Here is a 22,145-nt window from a genome sequence, read left to right on the forward strand (position 1 = left end):
AGCATAATGTTAGACTATGTAAATGAAGATGTGATGGCTGACAGAGAAACAGGATGTAGCATAATGTTAGACTATGTACATGAAGATGTGATGACTGACAGAGAAACAGGATGTAGCATAATGTTAGACTACGTAAATGAAGATGTGATGGCTGACACACAGAGAAACAGCATGTAGCATAATGGTAGACTATGTAAATGAAGATGTGATGGCTGACACACAGAGAAGCAGGATGTAGCATAATGTTAGACTATGTAAATGTTGATGTGATGGCTGACACACAGAGAAACAGCATGTAGCATAATGTTAGACTATGTAAATGAAGATGTGATGGCTGACAGAGAAACAGGATGTAGCATAATGTTAGACTATGTACATGAAGATGTGATGACTGACAGAGAAACAGGATGTAGCATAATGTTAGACTACGTAAATGAAGATGTGATGGCTGACACACAGAGAAACAGGATGTAGCATAATGTTAGACTATGTAAATGAAGATGTGATGGCTGACACACAGAGAAACAGCATGTAGCATAATGTTAGACTATGTAAATGTTGATGTGATGGCTGACACACAGAGAAACAGGATATAGCATAATGTTAGACTATGTAAATGAAGATGTGATGGCTGACACACAGAGAAACAGCATGTAGCATAATGTTAGACTATGTAAATGTTGATGTGATGGCTGACACACAGAGAAACAGGATGTAGCATAATGTTAGACTATGTAAATGAAGATGTGATGGCTGACACAGAGAAACAGGATGTAGCATAATGTTAGACTATGTAAATGTTGATGTGATGGCTGACACACAGAGAAACAGGATGTAGCATAATGTTAGACTATGTAAATGTTGATGTGATGGCTGACACACAGAGAAACAGGATGTAGCATAATGTTAGACTATGTAAATGTTGATGTGATGGCTGACACACAGAGAAACAGGATGTAGCATAATGGTAGACTATGTAAATGAAGATGTGATGACTGAGACACACAGTAAAAGATGTGGATTGTTCCCAAGTGTTACAAAACCAAAGACATACCATAATATGAAATAAGCATACATAGAAACTTGAAAACTCCCTCACTGGTCACACCTAAGAGTCCATTCCAGTTATACACGGTGTTCCCCAGGGCTCTGTGCTGGATCCCCTACTCTCCATTATCTTCCCCCCTGCCCCTTATTAAAACAAATCTGCTTCGTCACCTCATATCTGCTTAAGCATGTAATATATGTAATGTAATATATGTAATGTAATATATGTAATGTAATATCTGACTTAATCCACTTCAAGGACCACATTGGAAATAAGTGCTGTTTCATGCGTTAATGTATCACCCTCTTGGATTGTAGATTTATATTAGTGGTGGGCAACATTATTGATGATTCAATACCATATTGATATTGTTTGATATGGACATGAACGAGGCATGTCGTGATATCGTTTTGTCCTTCCTTTAACCCCAAATCCAACTCACCAAGTGGAGGTCTCTGCAGGTTGAGTTGTTGCTGCACATGTTGCTGGCACAGTCGTCTATGTCTTGCTCACATCTCACACCAGCATAGCCAGGGTTGCACAGACAGTAGAACCCATCGACCACTAAAAGGAGAGACATATGTCCATTAGGTACAACTTACAATGTACTATGGATGGATTTTATAGTACATTTCTCTATTCACCTCTCTCTAATTATTCACCCTGTCTTTCTCTACCTCTCTCTACCTATTCACCCTCTTTCTCTACCTCTCTCTACCTATTCACCCTGTCTTTCTCTACCTCTCTCTACCTATTCACCCTCTTTCTCTACCTCTCTCTACCTATTCACCCTGTCTTTCTCTACCTCTCTCTACCTATTCACCCTCTCTTTCTCTACCTCTCTCTACCTATTCACCCTGTCTTTCTCTACCTCTCTCTACCTATTCACCCTCTTTCTCTACCTCTCTCTACCTATTCACCCTGTCTTTCTCTACCTCTCTCTACCTATTCACCCTCTCTTTCTCTACCTCTCTCTACCTATTCACCCTGTCTTTCTCTACCTCTCTCTACCTATTCACCCTCTCTTTCTCTACCTCTCTCTACCTATTCACCCTGTCTTTCTCTACCTCTCTCTACCTATTCACCCTGTCTTTCTCTACCTCTCTCTACCTATTCACCCTGTCTTTCTCTACCTCTCTCTACCTATTCACCCTCTCTTTCTCTACCTCTCTCTACCTATTCACCCTGTCTTTCTCTACCTCTCTCTACCTATTCACCCTCTTTCTCTACCTCTCTCTACCTATTCACCCTGTCTTTCTCTACCTCTCTCTACCTATTCACCCTCTCTTTCTCTACCTCTCTCTACCTATTCACCCTGTCTTTCTCTACCTCTCTCTAACTATTCACCCTGTCTTTCTCTACCTCTCTACCTATTCACCCTCTCTTTCTCTACCTCTCTCTACCTATTCACCCTCTCTTTCTCTACCTCTACCTATTCACCCTCTCTTTCTCTACCTCTCTCTACCTATTCACCCTGTCTTTCTCTACCTATTCACCCTCTCTTTCTCTACCTCTAACTATTCACCCTGTCTTTCTCTACCTCTCTCTACCTATTCACCCTGTCTTTCTCTAACTATTCACCCTGTCTTTCTCTACCTCTAACTATTCACCCTGTCTTTCTCTAACTATTCACCATGTCTTTCTCTACTTTCTAACTATTCACCCTGTCTTTCTCTACCTCTAACTATTCACCCTGTCTTTCTCTACCTCTAACTATTCATCATGTCTTTCTCTACCTCTAACTATTCATCCTGTCTTTCTCTACCTCTAACTATTCATCCTGTCTTTCTCTACCTCTAACTATTCATCCTGTCTTTCTCTACCTCTAACTATTCATCCTGTCTTTCTCTACCTCTACCTATTCACCCTGTCTTTCTCTACCTCTCTCTACCTATTCCTCACCTTCTCTTTCTTTACCTCCCTCTACCTAGTCAACATCTCTTTCTCTACCTATTAACTCTCTCTTTCTCTACCTCTCTACCTCTTTACCCTGTCTTTCTCTACCTATTCCTCACCTTCTCTTTCTTTACCTCCCTCTACCTAGTCAACATCTTTCTCTACCTATTAACTCTCTCTTTCTCTACCTCTCTCTACCTATTCCCCCCTCTCTTTCTCAATGAAAGCCTGGGCATGTGCTTCCTCTCTCTCTCTCTCGAGTGATCTAGCGAAGCCAACATTGTAAACGGACAGAAAGGGGAAGAGTGAGAGAGAAAGAACTGTTACAAATGTGTCGATTTCTGGGCACCATGTCAGAAATCAGAATCTCCCAGGGCTAATAATCCAATTCTTATTTTCTCTTTATTAATCATTGATGATGTTAAAGAGAGATTCATCACCATCTCCTTTTCTTACCAAGTCTGTCTCCCAAATGGCACCCATAGTGCTGTGGTCAGAAATAGTGCACTATGTAGAGAATAGAATGCCATTTGGGACAAAGACCACCACAACAGTCGTACACAGTCAGTGGCAGTGACAGGGGTAATTGCGACGGTTCTTCCAGGGGAGTGAATTTATTACAACCCGTAGCCATGGGTCCTTCATTATCCCAAAGATTTACCATGTAATCTATGCTGTCACTCTGTCTTTGGTGTGTGTAGCTGCTATTACTCTCATTAAATGCTTTAGGTCATGGGTGGCAGTGGCATTACTCATCCCAGCTGATGGGGCTAGTTGGCTGGGGCCGGGTGACTGGGGCTAGGTATATGAGGCTGGGTGACTGGGGCTAGGTATATGAGGCTGGGTGACTGGGGCTAGATATATGAGGCCGAGTGGCTGAGGCTAGGTATATGAGGCCGGGTGGCTGATGCTAGGTATATGAGGCTGGGTGACTGGGGCTAGATATATGAGGCTGGGTGGCTGAGGCTAGGTATATGAGGCTAGGTAAATGAGGCTGGGTGGCTGGGGCTAGGTATATGAGGCTGGATGACTGGGTGACTGGGGCTAGGTATATGGGGCTGGGCATATGAGGCCGGGAGGCTGGGGCTAGGTATATGGGGCTGGGTGACTGGGGCTAGGTATATGGGGCTGGGTGACTGGGGCTAGGTATATCAGGCTGGGTGACTGGGGCTAGATATATGAGGCTGGGTGGCTGACGCTAGGTATATGAGGCTGGATGACTGGGTGACTGGGGCTAGGTATATGAGGCTAGGTATATGAGGCTGGGTGGCTGGGGCTAGGTATATGAGGCTGGATGACTGGGTGACTGGGGCTAGGTATATGGGGCTGGGCATATGAGGCCGGGTGGCTGGGGCTAGGTATATGAGGCTGGGTGACTGGGGCTAGGTGGCTGGGTAGATGGATGGCTGGGGCTGGGTGACTGGGGCTAGGTATATGGGGCTAGTTGTCTGGGCCCGGGGTCCTGGCGCTAGGTGACTGGGGCTAGGTAAATGGGGCTGGGTGGCTGGGGCTGGGTGACTGGGGCTAGGCGACTGGGTGGCTGGGGCTAGGCGACTGGGGCTGGGTGACTGGGGCTAGATGGCTGGGGCTGGTTGACTGGGGCTAGGTATATGAGGCCGGGTGGCTGGGGCTAGGTATATGAGGCCGGGTGGCTGGGGCTAGGTATATGAGGCTGGGTGACTGGGGCTAGGTGGCTGGGGCTAGGTAGATGGGGCTGGGTGGCTGGGGCTGGGTGACTGGGGCTAGATGGCTGGGGCTGGTTGACTGGGGCTAGGTATATGAGGCTGGGTGACTGGAGCTAGGTGGCTGGGGCTGGGTAGATGGGGCTGGTTGACTGGGGCTAGGTATATGAGGCTGGGTGACTGGAGCTAGGTGGCTGGGGCTGGATGGCTGGGGCTGGGTGACTGGGGCTAGGTATATGGGGCTAGTTGTCTGGGCCCGGGGTCCTGGCGCTAGGTGACTGGGGCTAGGTAAATGGGGCTGGGTGGCTGGGGCTGGGTGACTGGGGCTAGGCGACTGGGTGGCTGGGGCTAGGCGACTGGGGCTAGGCGACTGGGGCTAGATGGCTGGGGCTGGTTGACTGGGGCTAGGTATATGAGGCCGCGTGGCTGGGGCTAGGTATATGAGGCTGGGTGACTGGGGCTAGGTGGCTGGGGCTAGGTAGATGGGGCTGGGTGACTGGGGCTAGGTGGCTGGGGCTAGGTAGATGGGGCTGGGTGGCTGGGGCTGGGTGGCTGGGGCTGGGTGACTGGGGCTAGATGGCTGGGGCAGGTTGACTGGGGCTAGATGGCTGGGGCTGGTTGACTGGGGCTAGGTATATGAGGCTGGGTGACTGGAGCTAGGTGGCTGGGGCTGGGTAGATGGGGCTGGGTGACTAGGGCTAGGTGACTGGGGCTAGGTATATGAGGTTGGGTGACTGGGGCTAGGTGGCTGGGGCTAGATGGCTGGGGCTGGGTGACTGGGGCTAGGTATATGGGGCTAGTTGTCTGGGCCCGGGGGCCTGGCGCTAGGTGACTGGGGCTAGGTAAATGGGGCTGGGTGGCTGGGGCTGGGTGACGGGCTAGGCGACTGGGTGGCTGGGGCTAGGCGACTGGGTGGCTGGGTGACTGGGGCTGGGTGACTGGGGCTGGGTGACTGAGGCTAGGTATATGAGGCTGGGTGACTGGGGCTAGGTGGCTGGGGCTGGGTAGATGAGGCTGGGTGACTAGGGCTAGGTGACTGGGGCTAGGTGACTGGGGCTAGGGCTAGGGATATGAGGTTGGGTGACTGGGGCTAGGTGGCTGGGGCTAGATGGCTGGGGCTGGGTGACTGGGGCTATGTATATGGGGCTAGTTGTCTGGGCCCAGGGGCCTGGCGCTAGGTGACTGGGGCTAGGTAAATGGGGCTGGGTGGCTGGGGCTGGATGACTGGGGCTAGGCGACTGGGTGGCTGGGGCTAGGCGACTGGGGCCGGGTGACTGGGGCTAGGTATATGGGGCTAGTTGTCTGGGCCCGGGGGCCTGGCGCTGGGTGACTGGGGCTAGGTATATGGGGCTAGGAATATGGGGCTAGTTGTCTGGGCCTGGGGGCCTGGCGCTAGGTGACTGGGGCTAGGTAAATGGGGCTGGGTAACTGGGGCTGGGTGACTGGGGCTGGGTGACTGGGGCTGGGTGACTGGGGCTGGGTAGATGGGGCTGGGTAGATGGGGCTGGATGGCTGGGGCTAGGTAGATGGGGCTAGGTAGATGGGGCTGGGTGACTGGGGCTAGGTAGATGGGGCTGGGTAGATGGGGCTGGGTGGCTGGGGCTGGGTGGATGGGGCTAGGTGGCTAGGGCCTGGTGGATGGGGCTGGATGGCTAGGGCCTGGTGGATGGGGCTGGGTGGATGGGGCTGGGTGGATGGGGCTAGGTGGATGGGGCTAGGTGGATGGGGCTAGGTGGCTAGGGCCTGGTGGATGGGGCTGGGTGGATGGGGCTGGGTGACTAGGGCTGGGTGACTGGGGCTAGGCGACTGGGGCTGGGCGACTGGGTGGCTGGGGCTAGGCGACTGGGGCTGGGTGACTGGGGCTAGGTATATGGGGCTAGTTGTCTGGGCCCGGGGGCCTGGCGCTGGGTGACTGGGGCTAGGTATATGGGGCTAGGTATATGGGGCTAGTTGTCTGGGCCCGGGGGCCTGGCGCTAGGTGACTGGGGCTAGGTAAATGGGGCTGGGTAACTGGGGCTGGGTGACTGGGGCTAGGTGACTGGGGCTAGGTGGCTGGGTAGATGGGGCTGGATGGCTGGGGCTAGGTAGATGGGGCTAGGTAGATGGGGCTGGGTGACTAGGGCTAGGTAGATGGGGCTGGGTAGATGGGGCTGGGTAGATGGGGCTGGGTGACTGGGGCTAGATATATGAGGCTGGGTGGCTGACGCTAGGTATATGAGGCTGGATGACTGGGTGACTGGGGCTAGGTATATGAGGCTAGGTATATGAGGCTGGGTGGCTGGGGCTAGGTATATGAGGCTGGATGACTGGGTGACTGGGGCTAGGTATATGAGGCTGGGCATATGAGGCCGGGTGGCTGGGGCTAGGTATATGAGGCTGGGTGACTGGGGCTAGGTGGCTGGGTAGATGGATGGCTGGGGCTGGGTGACTGGGGCTAGGTGGCTGGGGCTGGATGGCTGGGGCTGGGTGACTGGGGCTAGGTGACTGGGGCTAGTTGTCTGGGCCCGGGGTCCTGGCGCTAGGTGACTGGGGCTAGGTAAATGGGGCTGGGTGGCTGGGGCTGGGTGACTGGGGCTAGGCGACTGGGTGGCTGGGGCTAGGCGACTGGGGCTGGGTGACTGGGGCTAGATGGCTGGGGCTGGTTGACTGGGGCTAGGTATATGAGGCCGGGTGGCTGGGGCTAGGTATATGAGGACGGGTGGCTGGGGCTAGGTATATGAGGCTGGGTGACTGGGGCTATGTGGCTGGGGCTAGGTAGATGGGGCTGGGTGGCTGGGGCTGGGTGACTGGGGCTAGATGGCTGGGGCTGGTTGACTGGGGCTAGGTAGATGGGGCTGGGTAGATGGGGCTGGGTGGCTGGGGCTGGGTGGATGGGGCTAGGTGGCTAGGGCCTGGTGGATGGGGCTGGATGGCTAGGGCCTGGTGAATGGGGCTGGGTGGATGGGGCTGGGTGGATGGGGCTAGGTGGATGGGGCTGGGTGAATGGGGCTAGGTGGATGGGGCTGGGTGGATGGGGCTAGGTGGCTAGGGCCTGGTGGATGGGGCTGGATGGCTAGGGACTGGTGAATGGGGCTGGGTGGATGGGGCTGGGTGGATGGGGCTAGGTGGATGGGGCTGGGTGGATGGGGCTAGGTGGCTAGGGCCTGGTGGATGGGGCTGGGTGGATGGGGCTGGGTGGATGGGGCTGGGTGACTGGGGCTAGGCGACTGGGTGGCTGGGGCTAGGCGACTGGGGCTGGGTGACTGGGGCTAGGTAGATGGGGCTGGGTAGATGGGGCTGGGTGGCTGGGGCTGGGTGGATGGGGCTAGGTGGCTAGGGCCTGGTGGATGGGGCTGGATGGCTAGGGCCTGGTGAATGGGGCTGGGTGGATGGGGCTAGGTGGATGGGGCTGGGTGAATGGGGCTGGGTGGATGGGGCTGGGTGGATGGGGCTAGGTGGCTGGGGCCTGGTGGATGGGGCTGGGTGGATGGGGCTGGGTGGATGGGGCTGGGTGGATGGGGCTGGGTGGATGGGGCTGGGTGACTGGGGCTGGGTGACTGGGGCTGGGTGACTGGGGCTGGGTGACTGGGGCTGGGTGACTGGGGCTAGGCGACTGGGTGGCTGGGGCTAGGCGACTGGGGCTGGGTGACTGGGGCTAGGTATATGGGGCTAGTTGTCTGGGCCCGGGGGCCTGGCGCTGGGTGACTGGGGCTAGGTATATGGGGCTAGGTATATGGGGCTAGTTGTCTGGGCCCGGGGGCCTGGCGCTAGGTAACTGGGGCTAGGTAACTGGGGCTGGGTGACTGGGGCTAGGTGACTGGGGCTAGGTGGCTGGGTAGATGGGGCTGGATGGCTGGGGCTAGGTAGATGGGGCTAGGTAGATGGGGCTAGGTAGATGGGGCTAGGTAGATGGGGCTAGGTAGATGGGGCTGGGTAGATGGGGCTGGGTAGATGGGGCTGGGTAGATGGGGCTGGGTAGATGGGGCTGGGTAGATTGGGATGGGTAGATTGGGCTGGGTAGATGGGGCTAGGAGTATGCAGAGATATCCCTGATGGCTGTAGTTGCACAGACCTCTGCTCTCTCTGGTGACGAGCTGGGTGGATGGGGCTGGGTGGCTCGGGCTGGGTGGATGGGACTGGGTGGATGGGGCTGGGTGGATGGGGCTAGGTGGCTAGGGCCTGGTGGATGGGGCTGGATGGCTAGGGCCTGGTGAATGGGGCTGGGTGGATGGGGCTGGTTGGATGGGGCTGGGTGGATGGGGCTAGGTGGCTAGGGCCTGGTGAATGGGGCTGGGTGGATGGGGCTAGGTGGCTAGGGCCTGGTGGATGGGGCTGGGTGGATGGGGCTGGGTGACTGGGGCTGGGTGACTGGGGCTAGGCGACTGGGTGGCTGGGGCTAGGCGACTGGGTGGCTGGGTGACTGGGGCTAGGTATATGGGGCTAGTTGTCTGGGCCCGGGGGCCTGGCGCTGGGTGACTGGGGCTAGGTATATGGGGCTAGGTATATGGGGCTAGTTGTCTGGGCCCGGGGGCCTGGCGCTAGGTGACTGGGGCTAGGTAAATGGGGCTGGGTAACTGGGGCTAGGTGACTGGGGCTAGGTGGCTGGGTAGATGGGGCTGGATGGCTGGGGCTAGGTAGATGGGGCTAGGTAGATGGGGCTGGGTGACTGGGGCTGGGTAGATGGGGCTGGGTAGATGGGGCTGGGTAGATGGGGCTGGGTGGCTGGGGCTGGGTAGATGGGGCTAGGTAGATGGGGCTGGGTGGCTGGGACTAGGAGTATGCAGAGATATCCCTGATGGCTGTAGTTGCACAGACCTCTGCTCTCTCTGGTGACGAGCTGGGTGGATGGGGCTGGGTGGATGGGACTGGGTGGATGGGACTGGGTGGATGGGGCTAGGTGGCTAGGGCCTGGTGGATGGGGCTGGATGGCTAGGGCCTGGTGAATGGGGCTGGGTGGAAGGGGCTGGGTGGATGGGGCTAGGTGGATGGGGCTGGGTGGATGGGGCTAGGTGGCTAGGGCCTGGTGAATGGGGCTGGGTGGATGGGGCTGGGTGGATGGGGCTAGGTGGATGGGGCTAGGTGGATGGGGCTGGGTGGATGGGGCTGGGTGGATGGGGCAAGGTGGCTAGGACCTGGTGAATGGGGCTGGGTGGATGGGGCTAGGTGGCTAGGGCCTGGTGGATGTGGCTGGGTGGATGGGGCTGGGTGGATGGGGCTGGGTGGATGGGGCTAGGTGGCTAGGGCCTGGTGAATGGGGCTGGGTAGATGGGGCTGGGTGGATGGGGCTGGGTGGAAGGGGCTAGGTGGCTAGGGCCTGGTGAATGGGGCTGGGTGGATGGGGCTAGGTGGATGGGGCTAGGTGGATGGGGCTAGGTGGATGGGGCTAGGTGGATGGGGCTGGGTGGATGGGGCTGGGTGGATGGGGCTGGGTGGATGGGGCTGGGTGGATGGGGCTAGGTGGCTAGGACCTGGTGAATGGGGCTGGGTGGATGGGGCTAGGTGGCTAGGGCCTGGTGGATGGGGCTGGGTGGATGGGGCTGGGTGGATGGGGCTAGGTGGATGGGGCTAGGTGGATGGGGCTAGGTGGATGGGGCTGGGTGGATGGGGCTGGGTGGATGGGGCTAGGTGGCTAGGGCCTGGTGGATGGGGCTGGGTGGATGGGGCTGGGTGGATGGGGCTGGGTGGATGGGGCCTGGTGAATGGGGCCTGGTGAATGGGGCTGGTGGATGGGGCTGGGTGGATGGGGCCTGGTGGATGGGGCTGGTGGATGGGGCTAGGTGGATGGGGCTAGGTGGATGGAGCTAGGTGGATGGGGCTAGGTGGATGGGGCTGGGTGGATGGGGCTAGGTGAATGGGGCTAGGTGAATGGGGCTAGGTGGATGGGGCTGGGTGGATGGGGCTGGGTGGATGGGGCTGGGTGGATGAGGCTAGGTGGCTAGGACCTGGTGAATGGGGCTGGGTGGATGGGGCTAGGTGGCTAGGGCCTGGTGGATGGGGCTGGGTGGATGGGGCTGGGTGGATGGGGCTGGGTGGCTAGGGCCTGGTGAATGGGGCTGGGTGGATTGGGCTAGGTGGCTAGGGCCTGGTGGATGGGGCTGGGTGGATGAGGCTGGGTGGATGGGGCTGGGTGGATGGGGCTAGGTGGCTAGGGCCTGGTGAATGGGGCTGGGTGGATGGGGCTGGGTGGATGGGGATGGGTGGATGGGATTGCTCTCCCTGGTGACTCCATGTTTGGTTGGTGTAGCTGAGCTCCAGGTCTTGAAGGCCAGCCTGTGAGCCTGGAGGGACACCACCAGCCATCCAGCCCCCTCTGCTCTCAGGCTCTCAGGACCGCTCAAGCCAACTGGCCCCAACTAAAGGCATCCACATCCTTCCCAGCCGAAACAGTTTGTGCATATATTATGATTACATTTTCTGACGTTTTTTTTAGTTTTGGATTATTATTCTTTTCGGCTGTTCAGGCAGACTACATGCTTTTTTGAGGCAAGCCAAAGTCGGTAACAACAATAAAGTCTTTGTTGTCATTCAACTAGAGATGACTCATTTTCATTTTATTTTTTTTATTGAGAAATTTGCACCAAACATCATAAAATTGCCTGACTAAGATCTCCTAGGCAAAAACATCAACATCAAATTAATGACAGAATTCTTGAGTTATTTTGAGGAAGCATATACTGGCTACGGCGTCTCAAAATGGACAAACAGTACTACTGCTGCTTTTTTCTTGTTTGTCAAGGGAAGGTCTTTTAAGGATGTACGCGAGTACACTCGTTCAGTTGGCCAAGTCGACCTGAAGCATGCTGACGCCATAAGGCCTCCAGGGGGGCTTCATGTTGTTTACATTAAGTACCCAGGAGAAAACCCTGATAGCTTCCCAAATTACACCCTATTCCCTATTTAGTGCACTACTTTTGACCAGGGCCCACAGGGCTCTAGTTAAATGTGTGCATTATATAGGGAACAGGGTGCCATTTGGGACGTACCACTGCTGACAGTCTTGCTGTCATCTATATTACAACTTTTGAATACTGTTTTTAATGCTATAATATCCTCCTGAGACCCAGCAATTAAGTCGTTTTTGGTCCGTATCTCTAAGGCCATACATGCCACTGTGCAATTTTCGCCGAAAATGACATCCCAAATCTAACTGCCTGTAACTCAGGCCCTGAAACAAGGATATGCATACCATGGGTACCATGTGAAATGAAACACTTTGAAGTGTGTGGAAATGTGAAAAGAATGTTGGAGAATATAACGCAATAGATCTGGTAAAAGATAATACAATGAAAAAACCAACCATTCTTTTGTATTTATTTTGTACCATCATCTGTGAAATGCAAGAGAAAGGCCATAATGTATTATTCCTGCCCAGCTGCAATTTAGATGTTGGCCACTAGATGGCAGCAGTGTATGTGCAACGTTTTAGACTGATCCAATGAACAATTGCATTTATGTTAAAAATGTTGTATCAAGACTGCCCAAATGTGCCTAATTAGTTTATTAATAACTTTTCATGTTCAAATAGCTACTGTAAATTGGACAGTGCAGTTAGATTAAAAATAATTTAAGCTTTCTGCCAATATCAGATATGTCAATGTCCTGGAAAATGTTCTTGTTACTTACAACCTCATGCTAATCGCATTAGCCTAAGTTAACTCAACCTTCACGCGGAAGGGACACCGACCCTAAAGACGTTTTAAGAAAATATTCTGGGCCCGGGGCTTCCCAAAAGTATCTTAAGGTTAAGTTAATCGTTAGAACCTTCATAACGTTGCACTTGAAAACACTCGTAATCTAACGTCTACCTCAGACCACTTGTAGAACAGCTAAGTGCGTCCTTAGATGTTTTTTCGTTGCCCTTCCGTTGTCAAGCCGCCCTGTATTGGCGGCATCATAGTGGTGCACTAAGGTGCAGCCCAGCCATAAGCCCAGACATTCTGGATGGAGGTTATAGTGCCTGGAAATACGATGACATTGCTAAAGTAGTCAAACAATTTTGCCAGCATTATCACGTCAATCAAATTTACTTTAGACAGATGGCAATGTTGTAAATCTTTATCAGCTCTCATTGACGATGCATTGAGTAGAATGCTCAGTTGGGCACTAGTCCAAAACGAACGTTCAAAACTATTTTGTGACGAAACATGCAACACCATGAATAGGCTAGGTCTATTTCAATAATATTGAAATACATTTAATTGATCAATCAATTTAGTTCTATTTTACTCCTTGTAGGCTCCTGTCTGTAATTTGTCTCAACATATTTCTTGATGTGTAGCATAATGATGTGCCAAATCTTGATTTAGTGCATTGTTATAGAGTAAGAATTCAAATAAGCCGCCTGACTATTTTCAGCCATAGGTGATAATATCTATCTAGGAGCTGATCCGTTGTCAGCATTGTAGAATTATTCTAATGTTAAGGTAAGATTTGAATGGAGAAATCTGATCCGAGACCAATGTTTCCTTTCTTTTGATCCTATCAGTATTGACATATGCCTCAACGATGCACTTAGCGAACGCTCCTTCTGCGTCATGTTTTTGGAAACTATATATTACATCTTTGGCCGTTGTAGGAACGATGCATCGTTAAAATACTCGGAAGCCTAAGTTCCATCGCTATTGGGAAACCGGGCCCTGGACTTTTCAATGATATCACGTGTGGGGGTATCACCTTGATCATTTATTCTTTCTGGTTCTTCAAAACGGCTACCATCCCCATTAGCACATTTTATGGTAAGTGTGTATTTGCATAACTAGCATTTTTTGTGAGTTTGATATTCAGATTATTTCTAAAAGGCAAATATCTCAGGAATAGTTTGATGAGTTTTCAGAGCAGAGTGATAATTTTGTCACATTAAATAAGACCTTGTTTTTTTAAAAACCTTTATTTAACTAGGCAAGTCACTTAAGAGCAAATTCTTATTTACAATGACGGCCTAGGAACAGTGGGTTGTTCAGGGGCAGAACGACAGATTTTTCCCTTGTCAGCTTGGGGATTCGATCTAACGACCTTTCGGTTACTGGCCCAATGCTCTAACCACTAGGCTACCTGCTGCCCCAATGTGGTTAATACATTTGGAGAATAAACTTGACCTACATATCTTGTTTTTTTGTGTTTCTTTATGTACTATACTGTGAAAGAGACAATTTCAACAGTGTGTGGGCAGAGATCTAAACCGACAGAAAAGAATGTGAGGCCAACTAATGGAAAATGGATCCCAGTTCATAAGGATCACAGATCATAAAGCTTCTGTCACTCCCAATATTGTAAATGTGTTTCCCGGTATGCTCCATGTCTCCTGAGAGAGCTGCTAGTTACATTTGACATGACGGACATATTGTGTCGACGTGTGTGGCAACGCAATAACCTCATATAATACACCTTTTGACCAACCATATGTTGACAATGTTATGAACAAAAGACAAATATGGTGAAAGCCAAATATCTGTTTTTGACAATGACTTTAAAGCACATTTCTTTAGAGAAATAACACAGCTTCCATCATTTATCACTTTGGTCATCTCCGATCCTTAACCCACACTGTTCATTTGATCTAGGAGTTGTTTCATCCTTTATCACTTTGGTCATCTCTGATCCTTAACCCACACTGTTCATTTGATCTAGGAGTTGTTTCATCCTTTATCACTTTGGTCATCTCTGATCCTTAACCCACACTGTTCATTTGATCTTGGAGTTGTTTCATCCTTTATCACTTTGGTCATCTCTGATCCTTAACCCACACTGGTCATTTGATCTAGGAGTTGTTTCATCCTTTATCACTTTGGTCATCTCCGATCCTTAACCCACACTGGTCATTTGATCTAGGAGTTGTTTCATCCTTTATCACTTTGGTCATCTCTGATCCTTAACCCACACTGTTCATTTGATCTTGGAGTTGTTTCATCCTTTGTCACTTTGGTCATCTCTGATCCTTAACCCACACTGGTCATTTGATCTAGGAGTTGCTTCATCATTTCTGTTGGAGATGGAATACATAGAAGCCTTATTGGATGAATCGCCAGCCAGCCAGAGAAGGAAAAACAACATTCTGCCGTGGGGATTTGACTGTGTGTGTGCGAGTGTGTGTGGTGAGATTTCTTTGATTGTATTAAGTCTGAAATGTATCATCCATTATTCAAATTAGGACTCAGCATTGATGAATAATTTATGGTCTCAGTGGTTAGGTTACAGAACTCAGATGGTCTCTCAGTGGTTAGGTTACAGAACTCATCAGATGGTCTCTCAGTAGTTAGGTTACAGAACTCAGATGGTCTCTCAGTAGTTAGGTTACAGAACTCAGATGGCCTCTCAGTGGTTAGGTTACAGAACTCATCAGATGGTCTCTCAGTGGTTAGGTTACAGAACTCAGATGGTCTCTCAGTAGTTAGGTTACAGAACTCAGATGGTCTCTCAGTAGTTAGGTTACAGAACTCAGATGGTCTCTCAGTAGTTAGGTTACAGAACTCATCAGATAGTCTCTCAGTGGTTAGGCTACAGAACTCATCAGATAGTCTCTCAGTGGTTAGGTTACATAACTCATCAGATGGTCTCTCAGTGGTTAGGTTACATAACTCATCAGATGGTCTCTCAGTGGTTAGGTTACAGAACTCATCAGATGGTCTCTCAGTGGTTAGGTTACAGAACTCATCAGATGGTCTCTCAGTGGTTAGGTTACAGAACTCATCAGATGGTCTCTCAGTGGTTAGGTTACAGAACTCAGATGGTCCCTCAGTGGTTAGGTTACAGAACTCATCAGATGGTCTCTCAGTGGTTAGGTTACAGAACTCATCAGATAGTCTCTCAGTGGTTAGGTTACATAACTCAGATGGTCTCGTTACAGCACTCATTAAATAGTCTCTCAGTGGTTAGGTTACAGAACTCATCAGATGGTCTCTCAGTGGTTAGGTTACAGAACTCATCAGATAGTCTCTCAGTAGTTAGGTTACAGAACTCATTAGATAGTCTCTCAGTGGTTAGGTTACAGAACTCAGATGGTCTCTCAGTGGTTAGGTTACAGAACTCATCAGATAGTCTCTCAGTGGTTAGGTTACAGAACTCATCAGATGGTCTCTCAGTGGTTAGGTTACAGAACTCAGATGGTCTCTCAGTGGTTAGGTTACATAACTCATCAGATGGTCTCTCAGTGGTTAGGTTACAGAACTCATCAGATGGTCTCTCAGTGGTTAGGTTACAGAACTCATCAGATAGTCTCTCAGTGGTTAGGTTACAGAACTCATCAGATGGTCTCTCAGTGGTTAGGTTACAGAACTCATCAGATAGTCTCTCAGTGGTTAGGTTACAGAACTCATCAGATAGTCTCTCAGTGGTTAGGTTACAGAACTCATCAGATAGTCTCTCAGTGGTTAGGTTACAGAACTCAGATGGTCCCCCAGTAGTTAGGTTACAGAACTCAGATGGTCTCTCAGTGGTTAGGTTACAGAACTCATCAGATGGTCTCTCAGTGGTTAGGTTACAGAACTCATTAGATAGTCTCTCAGTGGTTAGGTTACAGAACTCATCAGATGGTCTCTCAGTGGTTAGGTTACAGAACTCATCAGATGGTCTCTCAGTGGTTAGGTTACAGAACTCATTAGATAGTCTCTCAGTGGTTAGGTTACAGAAGTCATCAGATGGTCTCTCAGTGGTTAGGTTACAGAACTCATCAGATAGTCTCTCAGTGGTTAGGTTACAGAACTCATCAGATAGTCTCTCAGTGGTTAGGTTACAGAACTCATCAGATAGTCTCTCAGTGGTTAGGTTACAGAACTCATCAGATGGTCTCTCAGTGGTTAGGTTACAGAACTCATCAGATGGTCTCTCAGTGGTTAGGTTACAGAACTCATCAGATGGTCTCTCAGTGGTTAGGTTACAGAACTCATCAGATGGTCTCTCAGTGGTTAGGTTACAGAACTCATCAGATGGTCTCTCAGTGGTTAGGTTAAAGAACTCATCAGATGGTCTCTCAGTGGTTAGGTTACAGAACTCATTAGATAGTCTCTCAGTGGTTAGGTTACAGAACTCATCAGATAGTCTCTCAGTGGTTAGGTTACAGAACTCAGATGGTCCCTCAGTGGTTAGGTTACAGAACTCATCAGGTAGTCTCTCAGTGGTTAGGTTACAGAACTCAGATGGTCCCTCAGTGGTTAGGTTACAGAACTCAGATGGTCCCCCAGTAGTTAGGTTACAGAACTCAGATGGTCTCTCAGTGGTTAGGTTACAGAACTCATCAGATGGTCTCTCAGTGGTTAGGTTACAGAACTCATTAGATAGTCTCTCAGTGGTTAGGTTACAGAACTCATCAGATGGTCTCTCAGTGGTTAGGTTACAGAACTCATCAGATAGTCTCTCAGTGGTTAGGTTACAGAACTCATCAGATAGTCTCTCAGTGGTTAGGTTACAGAACTCATCAGATAGTCTCTCAGTGGTTAGGTTACAGAACTCATCAGATGGTCTCTCAGTGGTTAGGTTACAGAACTCATCAGATGGTCTCTCAGTGGTTAGGTTACAGAACTCATCAGATGGTCTCTCAGTGGTTAGGTTACAGAACTCATCAGATGGTCTCTCAGTGGTTAGGTTACAGAACTCATCAGATGGTCTCTCAGTGGTTAGGTTACAGAACTCATCAGATGGTCTCTCAGTGGTTAGGTTACAGAACTCATCAGATGGTCTCTCAGTGGTTAGGTTACAGAACTCATTAGATAGTCTCTCAGTGGTTAGGTTACAGAACTCATCAGATAGTCTCTCAGTGGTTAGGTTACAGAACTCAGATGGTCCCTCAGTGGTTAGGTTACAGAACTCAGATGGTCCCTCAGTGGTTAGGTTACAGAACTCATCAGGTAGTCTCTCAGTGGTTAGGTTACAGAACTCAGATGGTCCCTCAGTGGTTAGGTTACAGAACTCAGATGGTCCCCCAGTAGTTAGGTTACAGAACTCAGATGGTCTCTCAGTGGTTAGGTTACAGAACTCATCAGATGGTCTCTCAGTGGTTAGGTTACAGAACTCATCAGATAGTCTCTCAGTGGTTAGGTTACAGAACTCATCAGATAGTCTCTCAGTGGTTAGGTTACAGAACTCATCAGATAGTCTCTCAGTGGTTAGGTTACAGAACTCATCAGATGGTCTCTCAGTGGTTAGGTTACAGAACTCATCAGATAGTCTCTCAGTGGTTAGGTTACAGAACTCATCAGATGGTCTCTCAGTGGTTAGGTTACAGAACTCATCGGATGGTCTCTCAGTGGTTAGGTTACAGAACTCATCAGATGGTCTCTCAGTGGTTAGGTTACAGAACTCATTAGATAGTCTCTCAGTGGTTAGGTTACAGAACTCATCAGATAGTCTCTCAGTGGTTAGGTTACAGAACTCATCAGATAGTCTCTCAGTGGTTAGGTTACAGAACTCATCAGATAGTCTCTCAGTGGTTAGGTTACAGAACTCATCAGATGGTCTCTCAGTGGTTAGGTTACAGAACTCATCAGATGGTCTCTCAGTGGTTAGGTTACAGAACTCATCAGATAGTCTCTCAGTGGTTAGGTTACAGAACTCAGATGGTCCCTCAGTGGTTAGGTTACAGAACTCATCAGATAGTCTCTCAGTAGTTAGGTTACATAACTCAGATGGTCTCGTTACAGCACTCATTAGATAGTCTCTCAGTGGTTAGGTTACAGAACTCAGATGGTCTCTCAGTGGTTAGGTTACAGAACTCAGATGGTTTCTCAGTGGTTAGGTTACAGAACTCAGATAGTCTCTCAGTGGTTAGGTTACAGAACTCATCAGATGGTCTCTCAGTGGTTAGGTTACAGAACTCATCAGATGGTCTCTCAGTGGTTAGGTTACAGAACTCATCAGATAGTCTCTCAGTGGTTAGGTTACAGAACTCATCAGATAGTCTCTCAGTAGTTAGGTTACATAACTCAGATGGTCTCTCAATGGTTAGGTTACAGAACTCATTAGATAGTCTCTCAGTGGTTAGGTTACAGAACTCATCAGATGGTCTCTCAGTGGTTAGGTTACAGAACTCATCAGATACTCTCTCAGTGGTTAGGTTACAGAACTCAGATGGTCCCTCAGTGGTTAGGTTACAGAACTCAGATGGTCCCTCAGTGGTTAGGTTACAGAACTCATCAGGTAGTCTCTCAGTGGTTAGGTTACAGAACTCAGATGGTCCCTCAGTGGTTAGGTTACAGAACTCAGATGGTCCCCCAGTAGTTAGGTTACAGAACTCAGATGGTCTCTCAGTGGTTAGGTTACAGAACTCATCAGATGGTCTCTCAGTGGTTAGGTTACAGAACTCATCAGATAGTCTCTCAGTGGTTAGGTTACAGAACTCATCAGATAGTCTCTCAGTGGTTAGGTTACAGAACTCATCAGATAGTCTCTCAGTGGTTAGGTTACAGAACTCATCAGATGGTCTCTCAGTGGTTAGGTTACAGAACTCATCAGATAGTCTCTCAGTGGTTAGGTTACAGAACTCATCAGATGGTCTCTCAGTGGTTAGGTTACAGAACTCATCGGATGGTCTCTCAGTGGTTAGGTTACAGAACTCATCAGATGGTCTCTCAGTGGTTAGGTTACAGAACTCATTAGATAGTCTCTCAGTGGTTAGGTTACAGAACTCATCAGATAGTCTCTCAGTGGTTAGGTTACAGAACTCATCAGATAGTCTCTCAGTGGTTAGGTTACAGAACTCATCAGATAGTCTCTCAGTGGTTAGGTTACAGAACTCATCAGATGGTCTCTCAGTGGTTAGGTTACAGAACTCATCAGATGGTCTCTCAGTGGTTAGGTTACAGAACTCATCAGATAGTCTCTCAGTGGTTAGGTTACAGAACTCAGATGGTCCCTCAGTGGTTAGGTTACAGAACTCATCAGATAGTCTCTCAGTAGTTAGGTTACATAACTCAGATGGTCTCGTTACAGCACTCATTAGATAGTCTCTCAGTGGTTAGGTTACAGAACTCAGATGGTCTCTCAGTGGTTAGGTTACAGAACTCAGATGGTTTCTCAGTGGTTAGGTTACAGAACTCAGATAGTCTCTCAGTGGTTAGGTTACAGAACTCATCAGATGGTCTCTCAGTGGTTAGGTTACAGAACTCATCAGATGGTCTCTCAGTGGTTAGGTTACAGAACTCATCAGATAGTCTCTCAGTGGTTAGGTTACAGAACTCATCAGATAGTCTCTCAGTAGTTAGGTTACATAACTCAGATGGTCTCTCAATGGTTAGGTTACAGAACTCATTAGATAGTCTCTCAGTGGTTAGGTTACAGAACTCATCAGATGGTCTCTCAGTGGTTAGGTTACAGAACTCATCAGATACTCTCTCAGTGGTTAGGTTACAGAACTCATCAGATAGTCTCTCAGTGGTTAGGTTACAGAACTCATCAGATAGTCTCTCAGTGGTTAGGTTACATAACTCATCAGATAGTCTCTCAGTGGTTAGGTTACAGAACTCATCAGATAGTCTCTCAGTGGTTAGGTTACAGAACTCATCAGATAGTCTCTCAGTGGTTAGGTTACAGAACTCATCAGATAGTCTCTCAGTGGTTAGGTTACAGAACTCATCAGATGGTCTCTCAGTGGTTAGGTTACAGAACTCATCAGATGGTCTCTCAGTGGTTAGGTTACAGAACTCATCAGATGGTCTCTCAGTGGTTAGGTTACAGAACTCATCAGATGGTCTCTCAGTGGTTAGGTTACAGAACTCATCGGATGGTCTCTCAGTGGTTAGGTTACAGAACTCATCAGATGGTCTCTCAGTGGTTAGGTTACAGAACTCATTAGATAGTCTCTCAGTGGTTAGGTTACAGAACTCATCAGATAGTCTCTCAGTGGTTAGGTTACAGAACTCAGATGGTCCCTCAGTGGTTAGGTTACAGAACTCAGATGGTCCCTCAGTGGTTAGGTTACAGAACTCATCAGGTAGTCTCTCAGTGGTTAGGTTACAGAACTCAGATGGTCCCTCAGTGGTTAGGTTACAGAACTCAGATGGTCCCCCAGTAGTTAGGTTACAGAACTCAGATGGTCTCTCAGTGGTTAGGTTACAGAACTCAGATGGTCTCTCAGTGGTTAGGTTACAGAACTCATTAGATAGTCTCTCAGTGGTTAGGTTACAGAACTCATCAGATGGTCTCTCAGTGGTTAGGTTACAGAACTCATCAGATAGTCTCTCAGTGGTTAGGTTACAGAACTCATCAGATAGTCTCTCAGTGGTTAGGTTACAGAACTCATCAGATAGTCTCTCAGTGGTTAGGTTACAGAACTCATCAGATGGTCTCTCAGTGGTTAGGTTACAGAACTCATCAGATGGTCTCTCAGTGGTTAGGTTACAGAACTCATCAGATGGTCTCTCAGTGGTTAGGTTACAGAACTCATTAGATAGTCTCTCAGTGGTTAGGTTACAGAACTCATCAGATAGTCTCTCAGTGGTTAGGTTACAGAACTCAGATGGTCCCTCAGTGGTTAGGTTACAGAACTCAGATGGTCCCTCAGTGGTTAGGTTACAGAACTCAGATGGTCCCCCAGTAGTTAGGTTACAGAACTCAGATGGTCTCTCAGTGGTTAGGTTACAGAACTCATCAGATGGTCTCTCAGTGGTTAGGTTACAGAACTCATTAGATAGTCTCTCAGTGGTTAGGTTACAGAACTCATCAGATGGTCTCTCAGTGGTTAGGTTACAGAACTCATCAGATAGTCTCTCAGTGGTTAGGTTACAGAACTCATCAGATAGTCTCTCAGTGGTTAGGTTACAGAACTCATCAGATAGTCTCTCAGTGGTTAGGTTACAGAACTCATCAGATAGTCTCTCAGTGGTTAGGTTACAGAACTCATCAGATAGTCTCTCAGTGGTTAGGTTACATAACTCATCAGATAGTCTCTCAGTGGTTAGGTTACAAACCTCATCAGATAGTCTCTCAGTGGTTAGGTTACAGAACTCATCAGATGGTCCCTCAGTGGTTAGGTTACAGAACTCAGATGGTCTCTCAGTGGTTAGGTTACAGAACTCAGATGGTTTCTCAGTGGTTAGGTTACAGAACTCATCAGATAGTCTCTCAGTGGTTAGGTTACAGAACTCATCAGATGGTCTCTCAGTGGTTAGGTTACAGAACTCATCAGATGGTCTCTCAGTGGTTAGGTTACAGAACTCATCAGATAGTCTCTCAGTGGTTAGGTTACAGAACTCATCAGATAGTCTCTCAGTGGTTAGGTTACATAACTCATCAGATAGTCTCTCAGTGGTTAGGTTACAGAACTCATCAGATGGTCCCTCAGTGGTTAGGTTACAGAACTCAGATGGTCTCTCAGTGGTTAGGTTACAGAACTCAGATGGTTTCTCAGTGGTTAGGTTACAGAACTCATCAGATAGTCTCTCAGTGGTTAGGTTACAGAACTCATCAGATGGTCTCTCAGTGGTTAGGTTACAGAACTCATCAGATGGTCTCTCAGTGGTTAGGTTACAGAACTCATCAGATAGTCTCTCAGTGGTTAGGTTACAGAACTCATCAGATAGTCTCTCAGTGGTTAGGTTACATAACTCATCAGA

General features: G+C 49.3%; 1 protein-coding gene across 1 annotated transcript in view; it reads right to left on the reverse strand.

The window, feature by feature from the left end:
- Positions 1 to 1,469: 1,469 nt before the first annotated feature.
- LOC129848557 (protein eyes shut homolog) overlaps positions 1,470 to 22,145 on the reverse strand; it is a 50,249-nt gene continuing 29,573 nt past the window's right edge. Inside the window, exon 9 of the mRNA XM_055915722.1 lies at positions 1,470 to 1,612. Coding sequence (XP_055771697.1) covers positions 1,470 to 1,612 — 143 coding nt within the window. The remainder of the gene's footprint in view (positions 1,613 to 22,145) is intronic.

Source organism: Salvelinus fontinalis, unplaced genomic scaffold (genome assembly GCF_029448725.1).
Source record: "Salvelinus fontinalis isolate EN_2023a unplaced genomic scaffold, ASM2944872v1 scaffold_1067, whole genome shotgun sequence".
Classification (NCBI taxonomy): domain Eukaryota; kingdom Metazoa; phylum Chordata; class Actinopteri; order Salmoniformes; family Salmonidae; genus Salvelinus; species Salvelinus fontinalis.